This window comes from Ambystoma mexicanum, chromosome 2p (genome assembly GCF_040938575.1).
Source record: "Ambystoma mexicanum isolate Mex_15411 chromosome 2p, UKY_AmexF1_1, whole genome shotgun sequence".
In the NCBI taxonomy this organism is placed as follows: domain Eukaryota; kingdom Metazoa; phylum Chordata; class Amphibia; order Caudata; family Ambystomatidae; genus Ambystoma; species Ambystoma mexicanum.
This window is the reverse complement of record NC_090923.1, coordinates 963,348,045-963,375,472: the sequence shown is the minus strand read 5'-3', so window position 1 is coordinate 963,375,472 and position 27,428 is coordinate 963,348,045. Positions and strand designations below refer to the sequence as shown.

The 27,428-nt window shown below is 46.3% G+C and overlaps 1 protein-coding gene across 1 annotated transcript in view; it reads right to left on the bottom strand.

Annotated features, from left to right (window-relative positions):
* Positions 1-27,428, bottom strand: part of ANTXR2 (ANTXR cell adhesion molecule 2) — a 491,546-nt gene that overhangs the window by 142,706 nt on the left and 321,412 nt on the right. The window contains exons 12-13 of the mRNA XM_069644750.1: positions 12,889-12,984; positions 4,280-4,321 (exon numbers count right to left, since the gene is read on the bottom strand). Of these exons, the coding sequence (XP_069500851.1) occupies positions 4,280-4,321; positions 12,889-12,984 (138 nt within the window). The remainder of the gene's footprint in view (positions 1-4,279; positions 4,322-12,888; positions 12,985-27,428) is intronic.

Here is a 27,428-nt window from a genome sequence, read left to right as displayed (position 1 = left end):
AGGTTGGTCGCTGAGAACTGTTTGAGCCTAAAGTCTCCTCCCATGTCACCTGATCCTAACCCTGGGGGTGGTATTTGGAAGGAGGTTCACACGGGAGGAGAAGGCGGTCAAGGGAATGCGGTGACACTGTTAGGGGAGGTTTCTCAGGAAACCCATCAAAAAACTTGATAGTAAATTAAAGAATCACCTCACTATCTGCGCTTCCAACTGGTGTTTAACTGAAGCTGGTTAAAAAATTCACTGCGCATATATAAGGTTCACAAGATTCCAACCTAAAGAGTAATCCAAATTAACAAATGTATGCTTTACAACCCTATCTGGGCCGTCTTCAGGGCATAAACAAATATAACTGAAATTAGTCCAGTATAGCTGACAATAGTATAACCAATGATGAACAGTCAAAACATCAATTAAAGTTAGGGGAGGCGCAGTATTCATCCTCTTCTGAGGATATGGTTGGATTGTTGACTTCCCCTCCCAGACTTATCCGAGGTGCCAAGTATGAGAACCCTTTTTGTAAACATGAAAATGAGGTATGCAAGGGTCAGGGAGATAATATTACTACTTCTAGTAGTTATGAATCTACATTATGTTTGGACTATAGGTCCAGGAGGGAACCATTACCTCCTTTGAAATCTGCCCGTAAAAATACATCCTATAAATTACTCAAGCAGAGTGGATTAAATAATATGAAAACAAATAAGAATTTATGGAATTCAAGTCCCATACTCAGATGAGGAAGATGGATCCAAAGTCACCAAAGTATAATGAGTCGTCTAGTTGTTGTAATGACCCACACCTGAGGGGGACCTTTAAGCATTTAAAGGCCTTTCAGGTGCAGGCAAAGAGGGAGCTGCAGAAAGAAGCCAAGGTTGGAGTCGCTGCTGTACTGAAAGCAGGATGCCGTGCAAGCGGTTTTGATGCCAGCTACCCTGAGGGAGAGAGAAACTCTGCATCCTGCAGTACTCTCTGGTGTGGGCTTGTCACTAATGAGCATGTAGGGCTGTGCAGGCTTCATTGATGGTCAGCGTGAGTTGCTGCAGACTGACGGGAGCTGTCAAACGCTGCAGGTGTGCCGACGAACAAAGAAGCAGAACCGGCGAGTTGGGAGGAGACTCTAGGACATAACCGTGAGCTGGCCTGATGCAGGTGACCTCGGGCGCTCCGAAGGAGACCGCTGTATAATTTTGAATACTGAACATTTGAATTTAAGCAAACTGGGTGCAACTCTCCCATTAAGACATGTTGAATAGGAGAATATTGTAACCTGCATTGCCAAAGCCAAAAGGGGGAATATCCGATAAGGGAATATTATAACCCGCATTGCCAAGGCCAAAGAGGGGCAATAGTAATGAAAGGGTAACACGACTTTCCTGAGGGTGTGCTATCCAATGAAGGGACATTATAACCTGCATTGCCAAAGAAAGCTGTTAGTGACACTAAGGCAATTTGAATAGAACCATCCCAGACCAAGATACTACTGGGAGGACGTTGTAAACAATACTACCAGCAGCCAAAAGGTTTTGTAAATAAAAATCAGAGACTGCAGGGAAAAGGTCTCCTTGTAAAGAGGATCAAGGGTGAGAGAACTGTAACCTGCATTACCTATGGGAAATAGATCAATGTGAGAATCATTGCCATTCTGTGCACTATAATTGTGGAAGAAGCTGCATATCAAATGTGTTGAAAGTCAAGACTAAATCGAGAAGCAGTTGTGGATTCACCTTTCTCCATTGAGGATTTAAGTGTGGAAAGTGTGGAACAAGCCTTACCACAGAGTACAAGTGGTAGTAGTAGGCGTTTTATCCTGGCAGGTGAATAAACCAGGAAAGGGACAAATAGCGCTTAGTCCTGCCAGGTGAGTGGACCAGGAAGAAGATAACTAAGTATTATGAATTAATTTGGTAGAGGATTGTGGTGGAAAAGAAGTGGTAATTCCACTACTGTGTTTGAAGAAACTGTTGTATAACCATCCTGACTAAGGTGTTGCTTATGAAGGATAAATACGATGTGATAAAAGGTGATTGGTCTTAAGAGAAAAACGCATTAACCTTGACTTCTGACTAGGAGTGTGAGGAGAAAGTCTTTTTGGTGTGATGAGCAGAATTATGTGTAACCTTTATCAGTTGTCTTTGAGTGTGAAAAACCCTTTGAAACTAAGATAGTTACTTTGCCAAGTGAAGGACATATTGAATGAAAATAACTTTATATTCTACCTGGAGTGGAACTTGGCTATTGAAAGGAGCTTTCTGTAAACTGAACTTTGGTTTGAAACACCCTCAACTGATCAAGGGGAAGGGGATCCAACCCGGGTCACAAGGATTCTTGTTTATAACGCTTGTGTTTGAAGTTATATGTTTTTATGAAGTCCAAACAGCCAAATAAGTCCTGTATGATTTAGTTGTATGTATTAGAGTGAGGGACCGATACTTTTAGACATTAGGTCATTTAATTTAGCCCTAGTTTATTAGGTAGGGAAATCCTTGTTAGGCTAGGGAAAGATAGGCGTTTGTCTCACCCCTTAGAATTTGATAAAATGGCGACTTCTGACAAAACTATACTTATGTGTCCGTCTCGCATTCTTAACCCCTCACAGAACTCTGATAGTTGTTCTGAAAAGCCCCCAGTAATAACATGGCCACAATGTTTGCTCCAAACCAAGCAGCTAATGGGCCTTTTTACCTGAGGCATGAAAAGCAATGGCCTCTGCAGCAGCACCTGCACTGCTGCTAATACAGGGTTGGATGCCTGACGTGTTAGGTGTAGATACTTTGAAGACAAACTGTATTTTTGTCCCTGGGTTCACCTCAAGCTATTTTCTTCTTCAAACAAATATGATCCTGAGCTATAGTGTCTTGGAACTAAGAAAAATGAAGATCCTGAGTGTCTTACAGCAGTGTTTCCTTTTTTATTCGAACCCCAAGATTTTGCAGTCTTCAAATCTGTTTTTACCATAGCTACAGGAGGTATATAACTTTCTCAGTCAGATGATTTAACTTCAAAACACCTCCCCACTGTGGCTAAATTCTGAATTGTATGGTACACTTGGGATAATATGCCCTACCAACAGCACATGATTGAGAATGATGTGGCAGAGAGTGGCTTCCTGAGCAAGAGCATTGCAAATGTGCATTCTTTTTTCGGTCTTTAGAGTTATCAGGTAAATGTGTGCCCTGTTGGAAAAGCATTCACTACGACCCCCTTAAAAGATCTGTTGTCCAGCAGTGCTAATATTGTAACGTCTCCCCACTTGAAGTTTTGACCCCTCATGGGTGATTGCTTTGCGTCACGGTCTACTGCACTCTGGAATAGTCTCTCGCAGTATCTAAAGGACGCTACAGATCTTCTTGCGTACCTCCCAAGACATGGGTGTGCCAGAGAGGTCTGCGCTACCATTGAGAGCTGTTGCATCCGTTGCATATTTGGGGGACATTGTAGTATTCTTTGCTTCCGGTTTCCTTATCAATGTCATCCTCTTTCTGTAAATAATCGCCACCTGATGCCCCTGCCTGATTCACAAGAGAAACACTCCTAACGCTGGCCCATCTCATACTTTGACTTTCCAGTCACCACCAACCCCCATCTCATATTTTGACTTCCCTATGGGCCACAAATGTTTTGGTAGGAAATTGACCTACCTATGTGCCCGCTTTTGGGTATTAATTTCCTGCAAACTGTGTTGTTGCTCCTTACTATTGGTTTTTGGGCCCCAACCTCGTACTCTGACAAGCTCACCATCACATTTCCTTCCACCTGGACAGCTCCCACTCATGTCGTTCTCCTTTCCTCAAACCAGGGCATACGCTGCCAGTGGATGCTCCGGGATGAGGTCACTACCATTACCAAATTGATGGTAAACTTGCCAGCTCCTAGACCGCATTCCAAGGGCTGGTGGTTTGGCCCCATATTCAAACACAAAATCAAGTAATCACAGGGTTCCAATGACGTTTAAGAAATCAACTGGAATGCTACGATTGAGGAAGACCATGGCGCGGCCATTGTTAGATTCGAGAACACGTCTTATCCAGTATCAGTCATTTCCGTAAAGAACTGTGACCACAGGTGGAGCCCTGATCCCCACACATCAGGTATGTTACACCTTAGAAACGTTGGCACAAGCATGATCTCCCATTTAGTTAAAAGCCAAAGGTTAAGGTGAGCAAACGTAGAGAGATGCTACATGTACATAGGTAATCTTGTTTGCAACTGCCAGAGGACAGAAGGCATTTAAAGGTCTCAAGGAGTATTACCTCACTGTACATTTTGTTCACATACATACCTCGGGTGGTGGTAAGACAGCAGGAGGAGGAGCTTTAATAACCTGCAAAGAAGCAAAATGCTGAGATGAGCTGATGAAGAGGTGGGTGGCTTCAAACATTAAGTACAGTGTTGTTGTAAATCTGTGTCCCCCGATGCCTATCAATTTGTGTGAACTCATTATGTGCTGCATGCGGCCAAGGTGGCTACAGACCGTACTGGATTCAAATAAAAAAATCAAGGCATGCTTATATCTACTTAACAGAGCAGCTGCTACTTATAATCTTAACAAAGCCACATTCAAAGCAGACTCATTCACCACACAGTCAAGGTTTTGGGGAGCGATTATTCCATACACAGTTGTTAAGCAAGATTTGATGCAGTAACCCTGTGGGAGACTACACCAGTCTTGTCCTCTTGGTATTTGGTAACCCACCTATTGGTATAGTTCTGAACTACACATGTTGGTAGAGTGACTGAGCAGCCAGACTTATCTCAAGAGGGGTAAATGTGAGCGGTAGAGCTGTAGCATCGTAATCCATATATACAAGTATCCAAATAACACTTACAGTCAAGATTTTCTAGTAAAATAATGATTTATTTATTTTACGGTCAGTTTTAAATGAGCATTCTTTAAAAAGGGCAATGTGCAACAATAAAAATAAACTTCAGAATACTTTCTCAGAATCCAGGCAAAGCAAATAGACACTCTTTAGAGATGCTGAGGTGACTTCACTAACTAGGACAGTATTGGCATGTATATATCACTTTTGTACTTTGTAAAATTCGGAGTTTGTAAAAGAGGAAAGGTTAAGGGAAGGCAAAGGTTAACAGGTTCTCAGAGCATGTGAGCACGTTTTAAAATCCCCCAATGAAGTCTAGATAAAACCTTTCCCAGCAATATTAGTTAAGAACCAATGTATCACCTATGAGGGACAGTTAGAATCAAAGTCAATGGGTTCGAAGTTTCTGCAGGGAGCCAGGACAGCCAAAGTCAATTTGAACAATGTCTATGGAGCTGAGGCACTTCTTAGATAGCACAAACGTCTTGCACAAAGTTAGAGAGTTTGTTGTAGAAAATCACTGTTGGGCCACAAGCTGTTATACTTGTGAAAAAGTTAGAGCTAGAGTAACTCTAGAAAGGCAGCTACTGCAAATCTCAACTGAGACAAGCAGGCTACAGACAAAGAGGTAAGTAGTCAGAACAGTACCTTAGTTTAGAAGAAGAGGATCCAGCAGGCTTCTGTTGCAATGTGGCCGATCTTGTGTTCCTGGGCCTCAGTTGTGGGGACAGGACGGATGCGTATGGAGGACTCCTGCACAGCAGTTCGAAGGTTGGCGGCAGCTACGGGCTCTTTTCAGTTCAGTGGCACTTCGCGGTTTCGGCTACTGGCAAATAGCACCACCGTGGATCTTGGACACTTGATGGGCTTCCTTCACTCCTTGAGTCCAGCACTCTGGTGAGGTGACTTGAGCTTGGGTTGTCCTGCTTTGAGAGGGTCATCGGGTTCTTCCTGGAGCGTCGGGCCGGCTTAAAGATGTTGCACTCAACTAAGGATTTCTCAAAACCTAGCAATCGGTTCCAGCAGTAGCAAAGAAGTACAGCCAGTTGGGGAAGGTCTTCCAGCAAAGTTCGTCTTGTGGTTAGTTGGTCCAATTAACCCAAGGGAAGTTGTCCTCTTCGTAGCTTCTCTGGTCGATTCGGAAAATCAGTTTCAGCAATGCGGTAGGGCTTCACGGGGCAGTTCAACGGTCCAGGAGGATGAAGAAAGCTTCTCTTCACGATTGCTTCATCGGATGTTTCATCCATTGGTCGACTCTATCGTCAGTTCAAGAAGCCTCGCCTTTTATGCAGGTTTCTCCCACTCATGCACAGCCTAGCAGTCCCATGGCAGGGTGGCTGTCAGCCAGCCAATCAGCACTGGGTGCACCAAGGAGGCTAATGACAGGGAGTTTCGCACACCTCCCTCGCTTTCTGCTCTGCCAGACACACTGGAGCCAGAGGCGGCTTTCAGTACTGAAGCCCGCCAATGACAAAATGAACAAAAGGGTTAAACCTGGTTTGGCGCACAGAGTAAAACCCAAGAAAGACCTCACAAACAAGAAATGGAGAAAAAAGAAGACTGGGGCCATTTTGACACAATGGTCACCCATGGGTGCTATACTGCAGCTGAGGATTCAGTCTGCAGTAGAAAAGAACAATGGTAGGACAATTAAACCATTGCCACCAGCCATTTAAAGTAGCGAGGGTAACAAAAAATGTAGCTACTTAGTAACCCCATCCCCCCCCCAGCACTCCACATAGGATGGGGTGTGCTGGACCTGCATAGGAAACAGGTAAGTAAAGTCATTTTCACTTTACTATTCTTGGGAACTGCAGTTTACCCAAGAAAATGTATTTAAACCTTAAGTGAAATGTGAAGGATTTGTCTGTGACACTGCACTGAAGGTGCTGTGTCACCATACAAAAAGTAGATGCCTATGGAATTTGTCAGACTCCAAAACAAAGAAAACACAGAGTCCAAATCAGAGCAAAAGTACATGAGGGAGTGTGAAAAAGGTCTCACGCACTCCAGGGTAGAAATTAAAAGTCCTAAAGTCCAGCAAAAGTGCTGGGGGTCTCTAAGGTTGAAGGGAATTAGCACAGACATGAGAATTCTCCCTAACACCAGTTGCCGGTCTGGTGTAAATACCTATCCTTTTCCCCCCTGCCTTCGAGTCCCCCTGAGAAAGTACTGCAATGGAATCGACTACTTTACAGACAAAGATACGAGTTTAACTCTCACTAACTACCCTCTTGGCAGTTTCTCCACCTGCTGCTTCTCCCCATCACCATTTTCCAAAACAGCAGTGTCACCTTGTAACATAAGCAATATGCTAAGAATTCAGTGCTATGGGTGTTCTGATTCTTTGGCTACTGGGTTCTAAAGCCTCTGGGGAAATGGATGCCATTGTGACTGTCTGGGGTCAATTCTCCTAATTGCTCATGTAATAATGGCACAGGGTGGTTGCTCCTGATCCTTTTGTTAGTGTGATCTGGCAGCACAGGGGCGTTGGAGACTTGGTTAACTGAGTGGGCAGCAGGCTTGAAGCTCTTTAATCCATGATGTTGGGAAAGGTCTATAACTCAGTCTCTATGACTCTTCATATCAACTAATACAGTAATAGCAAATTGGCCCCATGCCGGTTGGCTTTGTGGGAACAGTTAGATGATGTACTGAGGAGTCACCTGGCCCCCAAGCATGTTCCCCCTCCTCTGGGCCACAATGTGATACTTAAAAAAAAAATAATGTGTAGTACTACAGTGTAGGCGGGATGGAATAAATATAAAAAACACCTGTTTTAGTGAATACAATGCCTCTCAGTGCTGAGTTGTTTTTTGGAATCCAAAAATATGTTTTTATTTAAAGTTAACCATATTTATAATATTTAAATTTACCTTTATGTTTTCATTAAGGAAACGGGTGACAGCGGTGCTTTTACTTCTGTTCCTCTGATCGGGGTTGTAGGTGCAAGCCAAACAGTCGATTACACTGATTTTGAGCCTCAAGACTTGAGAAAATATTAAGACATGACCATTTTTCAAACCACACATTCCAGTACACACCATGCAAGGGCATAATTTATTACATGTGTGCCTGCATAATTCGGTGACGTAAAACTAGATGCAATCTGTCAAAATGCATGACACAGGGCAGGCTCTAAGCATTGCACACCACACAGATCATTGTGGGGGTGGGGGTGATGAGTGGAAGCAAAATAGGCGCAGTCAACAGGGAGTTTCCACACACATTTGGCAAGTCACCTTTCCCTGCTGCGTGTGGAAAATGCCTGAATTAGCCAGTGTTTGTTTTGCTGTGGTTGTTGACTGTGGGTGCATTACTTCCTCATTCTTCCCAGTCAATGTGGTTCTGTTTTCCAATGGAGAGCAACAGCTTCTTTATCTATAACTGTGGATAATGTGCTGGCTTGTAGGTTTGTGAAAGGCTTCATTACTGTCATGAACCTTTAGTGCGTGAGATGTGTGGCGTTGTTATGGCAACTCTTTTGCTTTTATGGTTGATGGTGCATGCCATTATTATATTCCTTTTACTTGTGTGATCGAGGATTGCAAGTCCATGCTAGCCACAGCATGCTTGGACCGTGCTGGTCTGTTTTCTATTTCTTTTCCTTTTGATTGCTTCCTGGAAAGCATCTGATAACCTGCAAAAATCACTTGATAATCTCTGGAGTACTTGGAAAATCAGTAATAATTCAGCGTTAAACTCCACATGATGGAAAAAAGCCGACATTGTTAAGCACACTTAAAATAGTGTAATGGTCTGACAGAATACATGAAGGAAATGGCACCCTCATTTCCTTGTGCCGTGGCGTAGCAGGTAAAAACGTTGCCATTTCCATGAATGGATGTCCATGTTCACGCTGCTTGTTTGGCAGCATGGGGAGTTGGGAAGAATTGCTGACTGTTTGTGACTGAATTGCTCTCCGGAGTCTCAGTTGCTAAGCATCATGTTTCAGTCTTGCTTCAAAGTGCCTGTACTTTTGTACTGAAACAATTTTCTTTTTATTTGGATTACCAACCTTACACTACCTTTGTTGCCATACTTTTCTATAGCATTCAAGTTGCTTCCTGATAGAAACCCCTTAACTTCATCACTGCCAAAGTTTGATGTCAGATTGCTGGCACGGGAAAACTGATGGCAATAGTCCCTTTTTTCCTTTTTCCTTCCCTTTTAGACACTCACACCTTTATACTTCTGCCGCTTACCCCCCTGTAAAGCAATACAAATGGGAATACTAACACTGGCCTGCAGTACGAGGTTGGCGTTAACCCGCTGGTGTTACCGGCGGGTTGCCGCCTACCCCGTATTACAGTTACCGCCCCCTGACATCCAGGTGCTACCGTGATATCACAAGAGGCAGCGGTACAGTAAGTTCCCATGCCCATAGTGTCCTATAGGACTCCATGGGAGTGGGAACCCTGGAGCGCCAGCACCGCTATTAACAGTGTTGTTGCTTCAGTGAAAAACATAGCGGTATGGGGCCTGAACTTCCGGCAGGTCAGGCCTGCTGGGATTTCAGAGCCCCTACCGGCAAACACGGATTGGGCCGGTCCGGAAAGGGTGCCGGTAACTTGTTACCGGCACCTTTATGTCAGGACCGGCTCGCTCATATTGAAGCCCACAGTGTATAGTCTCATTCTACTGGACACAAATTCACCTAAGGCATGCTGCCAAAAAATGTACACTCCATCCCGCTTGCAAGCACCAAATATGCCAAAATTAATCAGAGTTTGTTCCACCTCCTTGAGGGATACAGTTCTTTGGCTGACAAAGCAATTCATAAGAATCACAACTTTTTTTGTTAAGGTGGGCAATTTATTTGATGGCCTGTGCAGTATGTGGTGCTTATGTCAGCCACTGAGAATTTGTACACCCACATCTTCTGCCTGCTTCTTAACTCGAGGGTGAAATCCTTAATTAAATGGATTTGGGTTGGCTATGTACATGCACACATAACGGACATATTAAACAAGGGTGTGGTACCCCCTCCAATGAGAACGAACATGAGTCAAATATCCTGGTTCTATGGAATTTATCCCACTCTGGAGGGTCTTCAACCATATCTTAGCTGACTGAACGCTTCACAGAGTCTTGTTGAGAGGAGAAATACCTAGCATTTCGGTGGTGGATTGCCCTTGTGGGTGGGACCAGACTGATATACAAATGGATATTTTTCCTCTGTGAAGGGTACCGTAAGCTAAGACGTGGTTATAGACCTTCCTGAGTAGAAGAAATTCGATAGAACAAGGTATTTGACCCATGTTTGTTCGCAGTAGAGGGGGCTCCCACACCCTTGCTTAATATGTAAAACTTGGGGTTTTAGCCTAATTACCCCAGGGTAATCCAGACGTGGGCCCCTTGCTCACTGTGCTTACAGAGGCACAGCTTTACCTCACTGAGGAGGCCCAACAAGGCCGAAACAGGTGTCTGGGGTTGCTGGTGGTACTCTTGTTCAGAGGAGAATTGTCATGGCATTTTGTTGCTGGGCTGCCCCTGTGGGCGACCCCAGAATGATATGCATATGGATAGGTCACCTCTGTGAATGGTGCAGTGAACTGAAACATGGTTGTACCCTCCTGAGTGGAAAAAACTCTGTAGAACAGGATATTTGACCCATGTTCGTTCTCAGTAGAGGGGGTCCCACACCCTTGCTTTATATGTAAAACTTGGGGTTTCAGCCTAAGTAACCCAGGGTAATCCAGACGTGGGCCCCTTGCTCACTGTGATTACAGAGGCAGAGCTTTACCTCACTGAGGTGGCCTGACTAGGCCGAAACATGTGTCTGGGGTTGCTGATGCTACTCTTGTTCAGTGGAGAATCGCCTAGCCTTTCTGTACTAGACTGCCCTTGTGGGTGAGATCAGACTGATATGCGAATGGACAGGTCTCCTCTGTGAAGGGTGCAGTGAGCTAAAACATGGTTGTAGAACCTCCTGAGTGGAAAAAACTCCATAGAACAGGATATTTGACCCATGTTAATTTTCAGTAGAGGGGCTCCCACACCCTTGCTTTATATATAAAACTTGGGGTTTCATCCTAAGTAACCAAGGGTAATTGAGACCTGGGCCCCTTGCTCACTGTGCTTACAGAGGCACAGCTTCACCTCACTGAGGAGGCCTGACTAGGCCGAAACATGTGTCTGGGGTTGCTGATGGTACTCTTGTTCAGTGGAGTATCGCCTGGCCTTTCTGTGCTGGACTGCCCTTGTAGCTGGGACCAGACTGATATGCAAATGGATATTTCTCCTTTCTGAAGGGTTACAATGAGCACAAACGTGGTTGTAAGACACTCCTGAGTGGAGGAAATTCCGTAGAACACGGCATTTGACCCATGTTCGTTCTCAGTAGAGGGGCTCCCACACCCTTGCTCCCACGCACGTAATGGATAGGTTTGTCTCTTTTTTTACTCCCCATATCACTGAATAGGTTTGTTTTACTCGGCATTGTTTTTTGCATGAATATCCAAGTCCCACACGTTGTCAACCAAATGTACACCTGCATGCTCCAAAATCGGACACCTTTTTGGGATTTCCCGAAGTAATTCTCTTGCAGCAATAGAAAACGGGAAAGTAGGCAACCACGCTCACCTTTTCTCCGGCTCATTTTGTTAAAAAAAAGGCATTCATTACACACAGGGGACCTTTAAGATTAGCACTTATGTGTTTTTGGGGTCTCCTTTATGCAATTTTAAATGTTCAAAAGATTGGTGTGGGGAGTAAAGCGAGGAAAACTACTCTTTATTTTCCTCTCCATCTAGTGAAAAATACCACTTGAAAATGAAGCCTCGTAGATGGCATTTATGAATGGAATCCTATGAAAATCATCTGGTCTTGAGCAGGTGCAAAACCGAGGTGGATTCCATAGCAATCCCTTCGCTTTACACCTGCATGAAAATGTCATGCAGGCGTAAAAGGAAATGCACTGATGAGACGGAGGAGTTCAGAACGAAAGTATCCCTGCTCCATGCCCCGCCTCGGACTGGTTAGTGCTGGAAAATGGGGGGGGGGATGTAAATCAAGGCGTAAAAGCATTATACCATGTTTTTACACCCTGAATTACCAACAGTCCCCTTTTAAGATGAGGGTGTGTATGTGAAAGCCTAGACAATATTAATCACGCTTATATATGGGACTTTTTCCAAATGCTTTTTGCATTACTTTTAAGTTGAGACTCAATTGACTGCAGATATAACACGCATTGGCAACTGTTTGGGCTTCCCAGGCCCTTCCCTAGTGCCATTACTGGCCATTGGTGGTAGCGGTGCAAAATCCTACAAGAACCTGGGTATCTTATAGCAGCACCTGCAAATGCCTAATATCTATACACAAGCAAATCTGCTGGTTTTGCCAATGCTTGTTTTTTACATGACTTAAGTCAAGGACACGCAGAGTGCTTATAAATCTAGTGGCTGAAGGCAGACCTAGTTAAGACATTTTTACTACATCAGTAATAGTTTACAGCTCCAATTAAGTCATTGACTGTCAGAGGACTGCTTTTAAAAATCACTGGCATGCACTTGGAGCACAAAGTTTGATAAGGCTTGATTAAACCTAACTCAGAGTTCCCATGAGGAGGTGCTTTGGGCAGGGAGGGGCAGGAGCTGTGTGGGAATGGCCATCGGGATTAGCATTGCCATGGGCAGGCAATGGGTGGGCAAATAGCCAAATAGATGTGTGTCCCACCTCATATGTTATTTCTCCCATTTGTGCTCCAATGCAATAGTTACGGCCTATAGATGGTGCAAGTGCCACCTGATAGCGCAGACTAAAAATGTAATTGGTAGAAGTAATATCTAATAGCCTAGTAGTCTCTGGTATATGTGCAAGTCATAGCATTGGTTTGTATGGTGTACAAGGCTGTGCCCAAATGCACTCGTGTGGGTGGAAGTTTATGTGCAACTCACTTTGATAAATAGCACACATCTGTATATCTGTACCTGTATCAGTGGCCAACATATGCACCATTAAATGGTCTGAACACTTACCTGTCCATGGAGGCTGTACTACAGGTTGTGCAAACAATACGGACCGTAGACTTTCAGATTCCCTCTGCCACTCAAGTGGTACTTACCAGTTTGCAACACAGCGGCCAGAACCACCACATGAGAGCCAAGGCCGCCAAAAGCAGTATTACCAGGATTGCAATGAGGGCAGCAAAGCCGCTGGACTGCAAAGAGAAAGAAAGATAATCATGATTCATGGGGTTTTACAGTCACTTCCATCTTTGTAAGCCAGAAGACAGGCGTGAAGTCAGGTTGAGTGTAAAACTCTACTTTTATCTAGTGCTTTTCGACACGTTAATGCAATTCTACAGAAAAGAACGTAAGACTGCGGTTCAGGGAGCGACTCACCCCAGGCATGGCCTTGTAGAGCTCCGGCCAGCTGGTCGCTAACCACCACCCACTGAGCATGCGTGAGATGTATTAAATCGCGCATACACAGTGCTTCATTTCCTCTCCGGTAGGTTTGTGCTTTATAAAAAGAAGCACTTGAAACGCAGTCCAGCCAGTTTCTGATGTCTCCCCCTTCTGTCAGGAAAGGGAACTTCAGCATAGAGAAAAAAAGCGAATTACTCCGGAAGAGAATTCCTCCAGGTGAAGAAGCAGAGATTGGACAGTGGTTATTCTGTTTTCACAGTTGACCTCTTTATCACTAAGCGACATTGGTTCCATGTGATAATGACCCGCAAAAATGCTATGTGGCAAAAAAGTTGCTGCAAAAAGGCAGTGGTTTGTGTCGACATTATCACTGTGAACCTGCGGGGGACACCACGCAAACCCTGTTTAAAAAAATAAAAAACGTTCCCCCCCAAAGGGTGCAGGGGACAGCCCCGCTCCTCTTACAAATGACTACAACCTTTTCCCGGCGACTATATGTATGGCGACCATTTGTGTGAGGGTAATATTACTGGATAACGCAACATTGCCTCTGATATGCTGTGCTGTGCTGCGATATGATATGTTGGCCTTGCTAGGTGGAGTCCCATTGTTGCATGGAGAAATTGACCAGAGCAGCATGTCCTTGGCTACATAGAAGACACAGATCACAGGCATCGCAGCCTGCACTGAAGTCCCATCAGAGGCCAGGACACCGGGGGCCATGGCCTCTAGATCCAGTCAACAAAATCAATCCGTATAACTCACCTGTGCTCCGCTTACATGTACAGACTATAACCCACTCAATGTCTGCAATCCCTTTTTGTGGGACTCCGGCAAATGGAACTCTACAGTGGATGCATGACCTGGCTTTCAGTTAAAGATTTTGCTTTTTCAGCATAGAAGACCTGAGCTCCACCAAAAGTGTCAACTCGGTTCATGCACCAGCAGCGGGGTACCCTTTTTCCATTTCAACTCTTTGAAATAGTCAGAATCCGGTTTTCGATGCAGTATTTTTCGTATACACACGTCTGAGAAGATTCTGAACTTTTGGGCAATGAGTGATGCAAAACGTGACTCTGTGGAATAGCAAACGTGTGTGCCCATTGTTGCCACAATGTTACTTGAACTGCGGCTCTCCCTTTTAGCTTTCTGCTTCACACTGAGGATGAATGGAGGATGAACAACTGACTAGAACGGTCAGAGTCTGATCAATTATTTATTTATTTTTCAGTGGTATGCTGTATGTTGGTATGTTTTCTGGATAAAAACAACTTGGTGCCAGCTCCTGAACAGAGGGGATTTTTTTTTGGGTGGACATAACTGGGTGTCAGCTTGCATTTTCTAGATAGTGGCTTGAAACTCGAGTCACGCTCAAGTCAAGCTTTAGGCAGCTTCTTGGCCCGAGCCCAGTCATGCTCACCTACCCTACATAGAAGCAGTTCTGGAATCTTCTGAGAGACACTATCCTCAGAACCACAGAGATCAGTGCAGCCAATTTGACACAACGTGCAGGTCTTACAGTCACTAAAGACAAATAAGGGCCCTACATTTCATCCATGCGTCACTGGGGCTGAATCAGCAGTCACTAGTGCTGCCCTTCGAGCTAGGGCTAGTCCAACCCGGACCAGCTCAAATTCTACTTGCAGGTGGCAGGTGAAAGGAGGGTGGGTCCATAAGGTCTGCCCCCCGAAGCAACCAGCAATCAACTCATTTTGGAAAGGAAGGAAAGGCTTTTTGTTCAATGTGAGGAACCGGTCCGCAATCTTCTAGGAATGCCAAGCCAATGACCTTCACTATGAGGGCACCCTCTGCACTGCATGTGAAAACACGGTTCTCATGACAGGACAGGACAGAACGAGGCCTGGCCATTTGGGGGGAGAAATAGGAATTGGAAGCTTTACTGCAGTCCTTCTGATCGCTCTGTCAGTCACCAGGCAATCAAGAGAATTGTCAGTGGCCCTAGTCGGGCCCCCCACGGGCTACCCTTATTTCTTGCCAAACAGTCATTTGTTTCTGGCTTGTTGTAGTTCACGCCTTTCAACGTGCTAAACAGTGTTTTGTACTGGAAACGTGAACTGAAACCTGACAGCGGTGCCCTGGTCAATGGGCGGGCCATTGGTGTTTTTGGCCAACCATCTTCTATGTAAAACAGCTGGTTTACCAGAGCAAACAGGAAAGGGGTTGTTTCTGACGTGGCATTTACAGTGCCAGTTAAGTCAAAAGTTCATTGCTATTTCCATAGTAATGGAGAGTGTGTTCATGAGTAAATAGAGTTTCCATAGCGGCCGCTGGACATCTGCACATAGTTTGCTGTTTTCCAAGACAACAGTGATTTGACTGGAGAGCACTGTTCTATTTGGTCCAGCCTGTGCACTGGCGAGGGAGAGAACGTGCAGGGCCCCGCGGGTCGAGGCCTAGCTGCGGAGCACACTGGAATAAACACACACACTCTGCTCGCATGTTGCCCGGAACTGCTCAACTGTCACGGGGCTTTTATTTAACACGCCTTACGTCCCGCAGGTGCGGTGACGTAAGGCGTACACAACATTACTCCTTTTTTCCAACAAATTATAACACAGCACACCGGATCGGAACATGTCAAACTGATTCAACTTAACTCTACTGTGCATTCTAGTCCAGCACAACTTATGGTCCTACCCCTCATAGTCTTTTAACTTTTCTGGGGCTCTCCGTGCAGTCCTTAGGGCATAGCGCCCACATCTGGGTGCTGTCCCCGAACTCGTGTCCTGTTGCGGCTCACCTGCCTTATTTGGAGACGCCTCCCTCGGTTCATCCAGTAGTCCGTCTGTTCCGTGCCCCATGGTCGACTCCTCCTCGGGTTATTGGTGCTCGTCTTCCAGCGGCGACCCTGCTTCCTCCAAAGGCTGCTGGTCTCTGTCAGTCCACATTTGTCGTGGCACTCCCTTGAACCATGATGCGTTCCTGGTGATCTGTCGCTGCCCTCGTGTGGCCGTTATCATGGTTCCTCGTTGTCGAGTTATGGGCCAGGGGACCACGTCGTACTGGGTGTCCAGCTTTGTTTTCGAGGGGTTCCGCTTCACCAGCACTTGATCGCAGACTTGGTGTCTGGATTCCTTTGTATGTCTCTTAGTGCTCATGCGCTCATTCACTGTGATCCTTCTTTGATTTGTGCATTCGCTGTCGTAGGTTTCTGTGCTCCTGTTAGGATGGTGGGGAATGGATGAGTTTATCACTCTTTCCGGTGATATTCCTGTGGTGCTGTGGGGTGTTACTCTGTAGTTCCTTAGGAATCAGTACAGGTCCACCCTCCAGGGGCTGGAGTGCGCCCGGGATAGGCGTAGTACCTTGTTGAGGGTACGCATAATCCTCTCTGTGTCTCCATTGGCTTGGGGCCATCTCGGCGTGATGTGGTGGTATTAGCTGATAGGGACGTCTTGATCTGCTCAAAGGCCTCCTGGCAGTTGGGGCTCCAGACCCATTTTGTGTTAGATTTAGTGAGTTCCCTGCATGGCTCGGATATTGTGGTCAGGTTGGGGATGAATCTCCCACAGTAAGTCACCATCCCCAAGAAACTGCGTACTTCTGTGGGTGTTGTTGGGGGTGAGGCTTCTTTGATGTCTGCAACTTTTTGTGGGTCGGCTGAGACTCCTGCCCCATTGAATACATATCTGAAAAAAGTTATTTCTTCCTTCATGAACTTGCACTTCTACCAGTGAATGGTTAGGCCTGCGGTCTCCAACCTGCTAAGTATGTGTTCTTGCCTGCCTCTGGGGTGGATGAGAATGTCGTCACTGACAATGAGTACTCCGTGGATGCCCTGTATCACTTCCTGGATGGCCTGCTGGAAGACTTCGGCTGCTGAGGATATGCCGAAACTCAGTCTTTTGTATCGGCGCAAGCTCAGGTGTGTGGAGAATGTCGTAATATATCTCGAGTCCCGATGCAGTTTTAGCTGCTGATGGTACCCAGCATTCAGGTCAACCTTGGAGAACACCTTTGATCCAGTGAGGTCTTTAATGATTTCATCAAGCGTGGGGGTGATGTGTCGTTCTAGCTTGATAGCTGCATTGAGGATGCGCATGTCGATGCAGATCCTCACCTGCCCCGGTTGTTTTGACTTCTTAGTCACCACCATAGGTGATACCCACAATGTCGGCCCAGTTACTTCCTCTATGATGCCAGCTTTCTCAAGTTCTCGCAGCTCCTTTTCGACTTGGTCTCTCATGTGAAAGGGTGTCCTTCTGTGACGCACCACTCGGGGCTGTACCGATTCGTCGATATGGAGTTTGATGAGTTTGCCTTTCAGGCATCCGATACCTTTGAGGAGGCCTGGTGCTTGTCAAGGAGGCTGGCAATGTCCATTGGGTCTGTTATGTTACAGACAAAGCGTATTAATTCTAGGTCTTCCGTGCATCCCCACTCAGTAGGCATTCGATGCCCACGTCGACGACATATACCTTGGATTGTAGTGTTCGATCGCCTCTGCTGAGAGTTGTCCGAAAGCGCCCTACCACAGGTAGTGGAGCTTCGCACCCTTAGGCAAATAGAAGTGTGTCTGTCTTCTTTAAGACCGGGGGGGTGCCGTTTCCGGAACATGGTTGCCGGCATGATGTTTACTGATGCCCTAGTATCGATTGTCATTTGTGTCTCTTGGCCTTGTATGGCCACTAGGCATTTTCGTCTTCTTTGCCTTTTTGTTGACCCTGTGCTTCTGTGATCAAGTGCTGAAACTAGGTACACTTTCCTCCCTCTTCTCAGTTGTCCACTTTTTGTCTCTTTTGTTGTGTCGCCGTCGCCTTCTTCGTTGTTGGATGAGTTAGCTGTCTCGACGCGGCGGGCATTGGCCTGCTTCTTTTTCCTCTGGGCTTCTCTGTCTTGTTGCGGCTGAGGGCGTTGTGCGGGCCCTGACTATCTGCAGACTCTCGCGTAGTGATCCTTCCGGCCACATACTCCGCACGTGGTTCCTTGTGCTGGGCAGTTTCACCTTCCATGACGTACGCCTCCGCACCACCCACATTCAGCAGGCCCTGGAGTCCTTGATTGCCACTGTGGTGGAGTGTTTGCATCGTTGGGGTCTTCTCTTGACTGTTGGCGGCTGGCAATTTGCGCTATCGCCGTTGTCGTCGGTGTTAGCTGGAGCTTCTGCAGGGTGGTGCTCATGTGTGCCGCCCTCGCATGTTTTAGTTCCCTCTGACGTTCTTATTCAAGGATTCTGACTAGTGAGATGCCCTTTTCGCTCAACACCAACCTGCGTAACTTTTCTGAGTGCATGCCGTTGATGATTTGGCGTCTGATCTCTTTTTCAATGTTGTCGAGCTCGCACATGAGCGCATGTTTTCTGAGTCTCGTGTGATATGCGTCGAGCGTTTCCTCTTCTAGCTGGATGGTGGTGCAGAAAATGAAAGTCTCGTAGTCCGGTTTTAGTTGTGCCATAAAATGGACTGCGAGAGCGTCCTTTGCTAGCTGGTAGACGTCTAAGCCATCTCAGATGACGAGCGTGTTAAAGAAGTTGTAACGTCCTTGCAGTGCATAGCCATTTCAAATTTCTGTACCCACAACAGCCATTGGGGGCCCACAGATGAGGGGTCTGTGTATGGGTCAAAAGGTCCAAATGCCATTGTGGATCCCCCTTGCGGGCGCGGGGACGGAGTTGCAGGCGATAGATTGGCTGCAATCCTCGATGGCGTACTAGGCTTAGGTGTGGATAGGCCTGTCGTCATGATGTGCTGATTTATGGGCTGCTGTAGAGAGCATGCGCCGAGATTTCCTCACCTCAGGGAGATTGTTGCTGGCGGTGCTGTGTTGCCTGGTCTGCCTGGAGGTCTGTTGGCTGGCTCCACACATGCATTGGCATCAAGCATGCATCGATCGATTGAGGAAAGAAATTGATGCAGTGGGCCAGATGAGAGTGATGGGGAAAAAAAATGCAATTTTTTTGTTTACTTTTTTTTCGGTGAGGGATGAGCCCCCCAACGTGTTTCCAAATTTTCGCCCATGTCGAGGGCTTGTTTGTGTAGTTGTGCTCACGCATGCACGTGGTGTGTAAACATCCCATCCTCGTCGCCAGTGTTCTATTTGGTCCAGCCTGTGCACCGGCGAGGGAGAGAACATGCAGGGCCCCACGGGCCGAGGCCTAGCTGCGGAGCACACTGAAATAAACACACACACTCTGCTCGCATGTTGCCCGGAAATGCACCCCTGTCGCGGGGGCGGGGCTTTTATTTAATGCGCCTTACGTCCCGCGGGCGTGGTGACGTAAGGCGTACACAACCAGCACTAACAACATCAGCTAAAAGAAAACTTTAAACAAAAGCAATATGTTGACAGGTTTGCAAAGTATACATTTGCTGTGCTGACAATTTGTGGTTGTTGCAAGTTTTCCCAAAGCTACTGTGTGGTAGTATCATAGAAATACATAGCCATGCAAAAATATTAGTTAATGATTCTCACAAATGCATGAACAAGGGGACTGTATTTCATCGCTACCAGAAAGGGTTCAGTGGGTTCCCGCTCTGCTGAGGCTAAACCTTTCAGCCTCTAGTTAGAAGCTCACAGGGCAGCACGAGGAACAGAAAGCAAAAGCCACCATATCTATATTAAAAAATATTACTACCTGCTATAGTGCCCACCCCTTGTCCCTCATGTAGCGCCTCTGCAGGTTGTTGAATAGATGTCAACATTCCACCAATGACCCTGCCACCTGGGGTGAGGCAGGACACCCCCATGTCCTCCAACCTCCAATGCCTGGTGCCACGCTAAGAGGAGAGGAGGCTTATTGTTTAGTGCTTTGTGATTCAGTGTCCCCCCTCTCCAACCTCGGACACCCAAGAGGGAGGAAGAAGAGGAGGAATGACGCTGTGGGCCATAGATGGGCAAGATGTTTCTAATGAATATACGTCACCACTAAAAGGATCGAATACTGCGCTGTTTCTTTTTACTGAATAGTTCATTTTACATAAATGCCTCCATAATAACTCAATTATACATGGCGCACATTATGAACAGAGTTTAGCCCATTTTCTTGTGCTAGTGATATCAAGGGGTGGCTGGTTTTCCTCATTAGTTAAACTCTATTGGGCAGTGTTTGGACAGTTTTTCTAAAGTCCAACTAAGGACATCCTAAAACCATACATCTGAGGCAGTACATAAATTCCCTCTTAGTATAAGGCTGTACCACCTGAGAACATTTGGTAGCGTAAACAGAGCATCCAGGCTTATCTTAGGAGGGAGAGAGGACTGCAGCTTGGTACAAAGAAATTGTTGCATACATATGGCCCAAAGAAACACTGAAACACTATGGGCCCCATTACGAGTTTGGAGGTAGCCATGGTGCTATTAGCGCCATGGCTGCCTCCAAAATCGGTCTGGGTCCCAGTTCCTTGAATGAGGAATTACCGGGCCATTCCAACCTTGCAGGACCCGGTAATTCCTCATTCAAAATACCCATCCCCATTCCCATTCAAGCCCCCATAGGGCTCAATGGGAATGGGGAGGGAGCTAATAACGGGCCTGTTAATAATGGGCCCGTTATTTATTAGCTCCCTGGTCCTTTAGCAGCTCCCGCTAAGGGACCTCGGAATGCAGTGGTAAGGGGTTAACTGCATCCTTACCGGCGCCGTTAACCCCTTACCCCCGCACTCGGAATGCGGCCCTATATATTTGAAAATTAAAGGGTTTATTTAAATATAAGTAGGCCAAGATACATCTTGGGGAAGTAAGTACTATAACTACTCATATAAACACGATTATAAAAAACAACTCAATACTTATGGGTTACAACCCAAAGTATAAGCTTACTTAGATTGCTATAAGCAATCAGGGTGAGTCAAACCTACAACACATTCAAAATGCCACTCAACTATTCTTGAGGAGTAAAACCAGACTATATACATTTTTAGAATACAATCAGTAATTCAAGGGTAGAAGACCCTGTCAGTCATGCAGTGACACTCAGTTAGAGAAATCACTTAATAAACCAACCCTCTTGCAAGTATACACCTTGTAACAGATATTACTTTGTAGAACATAGTTCAGAGCTAGTAAAGCAACTCATATCCTTTCTGAAGGGGGCTTAAGCTACTCAATGATAAGTATGAACACTCAATAACCAATTCAGGGAAAGCAAAACCCAGTGTTACAAATTTAGAAGAGCATCAGCTATTCAAGGTAAGACCCATATACTTTTAAGAGGGGCTACAAGCAACTCAAAGACAAGTATTAACTTCAAAATTGTTTTAGATTGGTATAAAGGAGACCAGGCAAAGCAAACCCAATGGTACACTTTAAGAAAGTCACAATGAATTTCAAGGTTGGTAAACCCTATTGGTAAGCCTTAACACTCGTTCAGTTCAGAATAATAAAACCATACCAACACATTACTTTTAAGAAGGGGGGAATCAGCATTCAAATTAAAATAACTTGTATACTTTTTAGAGGGCAGAATGCAACTCAAAAGTAAGTAAATGTAATGACACCTTGTAACTTATTCTATTACAGAGATACAGTTACCAGACTAATTTCTTTAAATATTAAGTACTTGTACACTTGTTATGCTTTTCAAGAAAGAATCATTATCTTATAAAGTCCTTCCCTAGTCTATAGAATGAGTTTTCTCAGAGGCCCTAGTGGTCTAGGAGCCAGCTGTGGGCAGGTCAGGATATGGTTCAGTTGCAGGAAAGTCACAGTTCCATAGGAGACCTTCTTAAACAAGTAGGTATTCACTTTAGAACTAGTTAGAAGTGTTCAGGGACTTCACAGATGATTTGCTATTTGCATCCCAGCATTAGGCCTGAGCAAGTGGCATGGGCAAACTCCCAACCACACAAATCACCCACTCAGCCTCACAGGATTCTCACAAGACCTTTAGGTAAGTATTACCTAAGCCAACACAGTACCTTAGGAGAAAAGAAGAGCTTCTGGGTGGAGGCCTTCAGGATGCAGCAGCACAGGACGCGCCCCCTGGATTCTTGGTCTGCAGATGAAAGAAGTGGACACTGGATGGGAACTTGCAGCAGCAGTAATCAGAAGGCCCTTCGAGCAAAGGAGTCTTTGCGGTTTCTCATGGCTCTGGATTTGGCACCTTTTTACAGGAGCTAGGTAAAGAAAGAATATTATTGGTCGATTCTCTTCACTCTCTCAGTCCTGAACTCTGATGAGGGGACTTCAGGGATTCAAATTGTCTTTCTGGAGGTCCAGAAGGAGTCGACCAAAGTTTTGGACAGAATCGAACTTCGGAAGACCATGCACCACACACTGGCTCGAGGTCCCTGGGTATTGGCGGTTTGCAGCCCATCAAGGCTGCAGCACGTCATGGGATGGCTCAAAATGCAGGTTTCTTGAGACTAATGTGTCTCATCAGCCTTTTGGTAGGGGCTTTCATTTTCGGGACCCCAAGGTCGATTGGAAGGAAGGGTTACATCAGGATCCGGTTACACAGCAGGCTCTGCGGTGGCTGGAAATGGTTACAGCAGTTGTTTCTTCTTCTTCCTCTTCGGATTTGGTTCCAGTGGTCAACTTGTAAGCAGCTTCCAGGATCAGTGTATTAAACGGGAACTACAGCACAATTTCGGCAAACTCTACCTGCAGTTTACTGACAGGTGCAGTGTGGCTGTCCATTCAGGACAGCCAACCCCCATTGGGAACTGGTTTCTTTCAGGCAAGATGATAGACAAAGGGCTGCAGAGTTTTGGACTCCTCCCTCCCTTCCTGTCTTCTCAGACACTCTGGAGCCTAGGCAGGCGCAACATACAGAGGATTCCCGCCAAAGACAACACTTCATCCGTGGTCGTTCCCGCCTAGAATGGCAGAAGAAGACCTCAGAAACAACAAGCAAATGAGAAATAGCGAAAAAAGGAGCCCACCATTCCAGCAGAATGGTGGCCCTTCTGTGTATTACTGAGGCTGGTTTGACAGCCTATGAGTAATAATTACTAAAAGTCATAAACGTAGTTACACTGCCACCAGCCATTCAAGTTAACTTGTAATTGTAACAGAAATGTCACGAGGTAAGTAAGAAAGGGGATGCATTGTGTTCCCCCCAGCACCCCGCATAAGTTGGGGTGTACTGGCTCAGTAAAATAAATGTAAAAAGGATGAAAATCCCTCTTTACCCTTTGAGGACAGTAGTTCATCCCAGAAATAATAAGAGAATTAAAAAGGAAAGCCCAAAGGGGCAACCCAGCCTAAGCCCAAACATTATAGGAAACTATAACTCCAATAACATACTATGAAGAGACAATAAAAGGTAAAAGACTAGGTGACAGGGGAAAAATATTCCCCTTCACCTAGGGACAAGGACAAATTATGACCAAGTCCAAGCAAAAGGTTCTGGGGTTGACACAGTTCAAGAAGATTATTCACATTCATGAAAACCCTACCTAACATGCAGCCCATAAACTTCTTTTTGAAATCATCCTGTATAACGAAAGGCCAGGTGTATATTTGCCCGATGCAGTCATGCGCAGTAGAAACTGCCTGTTTCACCTGTTGTCATCGATAGAGGGAGCTGTTGCCTTATGCTACATTGATAAAACTTCAAGTTCATCTTCCAAGTGAACAAAATGTGTATATGAACAAAAATTTGTATTTCAACAATGATACCATTCAATTAGCTGCAGAAAAGGCCCAAGACTGGGATACCACTTCAACAGCATACTTCATGTTGCATGAAGAGAATCATGCTGCACGTGAATTGTATTACTCTGACATCCCTCAACATATGTATTTGAGCCCAAAACTCGGAAGTGGAATCCATGAAAATGAGGAGCAGATACAATGAGGCGATATGCCCCGAGGTAGCGGGACCACCCTGTGGGTAACGGCCCGCCACCCAAGTTAAGCGAAGCGAGGTTCCCCTTAATGAGGGTGCTGGGCCGTTACCTACAGGGTGGGCCCAGGCCACTGAGGGTCCCGTGAAGCATGCTACACAGATGCTAATGTTTTTTTTTTTTTAAAGGGAAAGTATTTTATTTCCGTACACGGGATGCCTTGCGGCGTCCCGTTCCAACATGGGTGCCATGGAAAAAGAAGGCGGAGCCCCTGTTCCATTTCAATGGTGGCCAGAACAGGGACGAGAGCAGCAGCAGCTGTGGCGGTGAGTCCCACCGCCGCAGCCAACAGCTAAGTGAAATTGGGGGAGGGGTTTAATAAAAGCAGGGTTGGGTGGGGCAAGATGGCGGGCAGGGGAGCCCGCCATCAGGTGGCATAGAATGCTGACTTTCACTGGTGGTGTCAGCCCTTGTTCTGAGCCACCTGTGTGGCTAGCTCCCCCGGCCAGGGTGCTAATTGTCTGTATGTACTATGTTGAACATTCAACGGATTCTGAGAGATTCTGTTTGAGGTAACTAATCCTCCACGTAAAATGAGCAAGATGCTTTGCACATTTCTTTTTTCTATTAACTTAAATCATGTGAAAATGCACCACACACCATATTTACACTCTGAAAATGTCTTCATTTACACACATTAGCCCGTGTACACTGGCTTTTCCATTAGTTACATATAATTAACATGTAAATAGGACAGTGTGATCACTTGGACGTATACACTTGCTTTTATATGTACTGAATTAGCTTTGAAAGAGCATTTGGAGTCTCCAGAGGTCAGCCCTGATGAATTTTATTGAACCAAGCTCTCTCCCGGTTCAGTCTGTTGGCATAAGGACATATTCCCATACCTCTGTAACAACCCTGTAACAGAATCTCACAAGAAGCACCTAATGGGACCGGAAGTAATAGATCTAGATGGGAAGGGGTACACATCTTGCCTTACGCCTACATCCTGGCCATTGCTTCCGACTATTGCCCCTGCTGCTACCCCCCACTGATTCCAGCCCCTTGGACCAAGTCTGCATCCTTCCTGAATGACTCCATATATACCCCTCACTGCCCCCTTGATGCCCTCCAGAGCCCTGACTTGACGTGACCAGCCACTTTGCTTTCCTTGGCTGGGTTTGTTGATTTTGGCTGCCTCACTTTGTAAAATTGAACCACATACTCTTTAGGACAACCTCTTTCTTGTTCAGTTACAAGGATCTGTGAATGTTAGAGGTCTTCTAGTTCTGTTGCTGGACTGTAGCATCTTCTAACTCTTTCTGCTCTGAATGGGCTCCAAATATCTCTCTTCTCAGCCAGGTTACAGGAAGTGTTTTTGTGTTTGCTGCCACTGACATGTCAGGTGGCAGCATACAACTCTGATTCCCTTGCTCCAACATTGGCACATTAGTTTGATGCTTAGACACACATATGGCCGTGACTTTGGAATGTGAGTGCGCTTTTAAAAATAGACAGAGGAAAGGATGAGGAAGGAAGAAAGGGAGGAAGAGGGGGGCGTGGCTTGAGCAGCCATGGAGTAGGACGTGCTTCCTGTGTAGCTCTGGAGGATCCGACAGATGATCCGAAAAACTACCTTTGAAAATGCGCCATTGGTTCCAGAATTGATCACACACGCACGGGAATGTATGCTCTGCTCATTGTGTAAAGATCGAGAGAATCGTAAGCGGGAGTCTGGAGGAATTGCTCGACGAACGACGACAACAAAGGAAACGACACTGGGGTACCTGAAGAGGACGAATAGAGGCGGCGGCCACGGGGAAAGAACGGAACAAAACCCCTGGGGGCTGTGGGCCTTGGGTCGCGGAGGCTTGGGGGCTGGCCCAGACAGCAGGGGCCGAAGGGCAACAGAGGTGTGAAAATGCAGGCCGCACCACGACAAGCACGAGCAGCGCTCGCTCGGCATTGATCAGCAACTAGCAGCGGTGAGAAGATGTGCGACTGCCTGGAGATCACCACGACGGTTGGTAAAGAGCGGAAATTGCGGTTGGGAAGACACTCGGACGCTAGGGAGACCCAACGGAGACCGGAATATGGCGGCGCGAGGGGCCATGGGTAAGAATAAGAACAAACAACCCACGATGGATATTTTTGCGAAAACACAGCAGTCTCCTGCGGCCAGCGCAACCAAAGGCCCGGTGGCATAGGCTGAGGGCGCCACAGCGGCTGATAATCATCAGATTTTAGAAGCCATCACGGAGCTGAAGGAATCTTGGGAGGTTGCGATGATGGACCTACGCACTTCCCTGGAAGCTAAAATTGAAGCAGTGGGCATCGAAGTCTCCCTGTTGAGACAAGATGTCAGGGGACTGGCGGAACGCACAAGCTGCCTGGAGGGTGCGGTGAAATCTAACACGGACACAAGCACCAACAATGCAAAGGAGATCCATGTCCTCAAACAACAAGTGGCCAACTTGGAGTCTCGAGCAGAGGGGAGAGCGAGGAGAAACAATATTCGCGTGGTGGGCTTGCCGGAAGGTGAAGAAGGCCAGGACCCGACTGATTACATTGAGAACTTACTCCTACAAGCTGAAGGTCGTACATAAGAGCAAATTGCATTTTTTTAACACTCCGGAAGAAGCAACAACATGGCTGGATCTGCAGGGCTGCCCGGATCAAGACACGGAAGAGACACAAAATGGATGCGAAAAGTGACTCAGATACGATATGCATACTGCTAGGGCGGCGAGCGAACATCCCGAGGGCGCCTAGGCGAAGGCTGAGAACGACAGGCCTGGCTGTAGGAGGCTGATGTTCGATTACATATTGCTGATTGTGAGAGACTTGATGGACTGGAATATAGTGGCAGTTACATATATTTAAATTGTTTGGCAATGTGTAGTTAATTGATGTGCTATTGGAGCGCAGGGCGGAAGTACCCTACCCCTCGAATTATAGTTGTAGTAGGTTGGCCATTAGGGCGGCCTCACCCTGCGGAGCTTCGAGTACAGGCGAAAGCCGGAAAGAGCTAGATGCGGGGGAGCCTGAGATCCAGGGATGGAGCTGGGCAACAGTTAGGGGGGAGAGTGTTGGGGAAGGGATGGGAGGCGGGGTGAGAGGGAATGGGAAGTTTAGTGTGTTTTTGGGTAAAGGGGTTTTAGAATGGGATGCAAGCCTATATGGATTGGATTGGAACTTGAAGCTAAACGATACCTGCGTGGGAGGGAACGGGACCATACCAGGCCATGGGGGACCTTAAAATACTCACATGGAATGTGCGGGGGCTTAATAGCTATTTAAAGAGGAACAAGGTTATGCTGTATCTGCGCAGGCAGAAAATAGATATTGCATTGCTGCAGGAAACCCACCTCACATGTGAGAGGATGGACATGATTGCGGGAAAGTGGAAAGGGGTGTTGGTGGGCTCATCTTACTCGGCCTACGCAAGAGGAGTACTTATATGGGTAGCGCCACATGTCCCG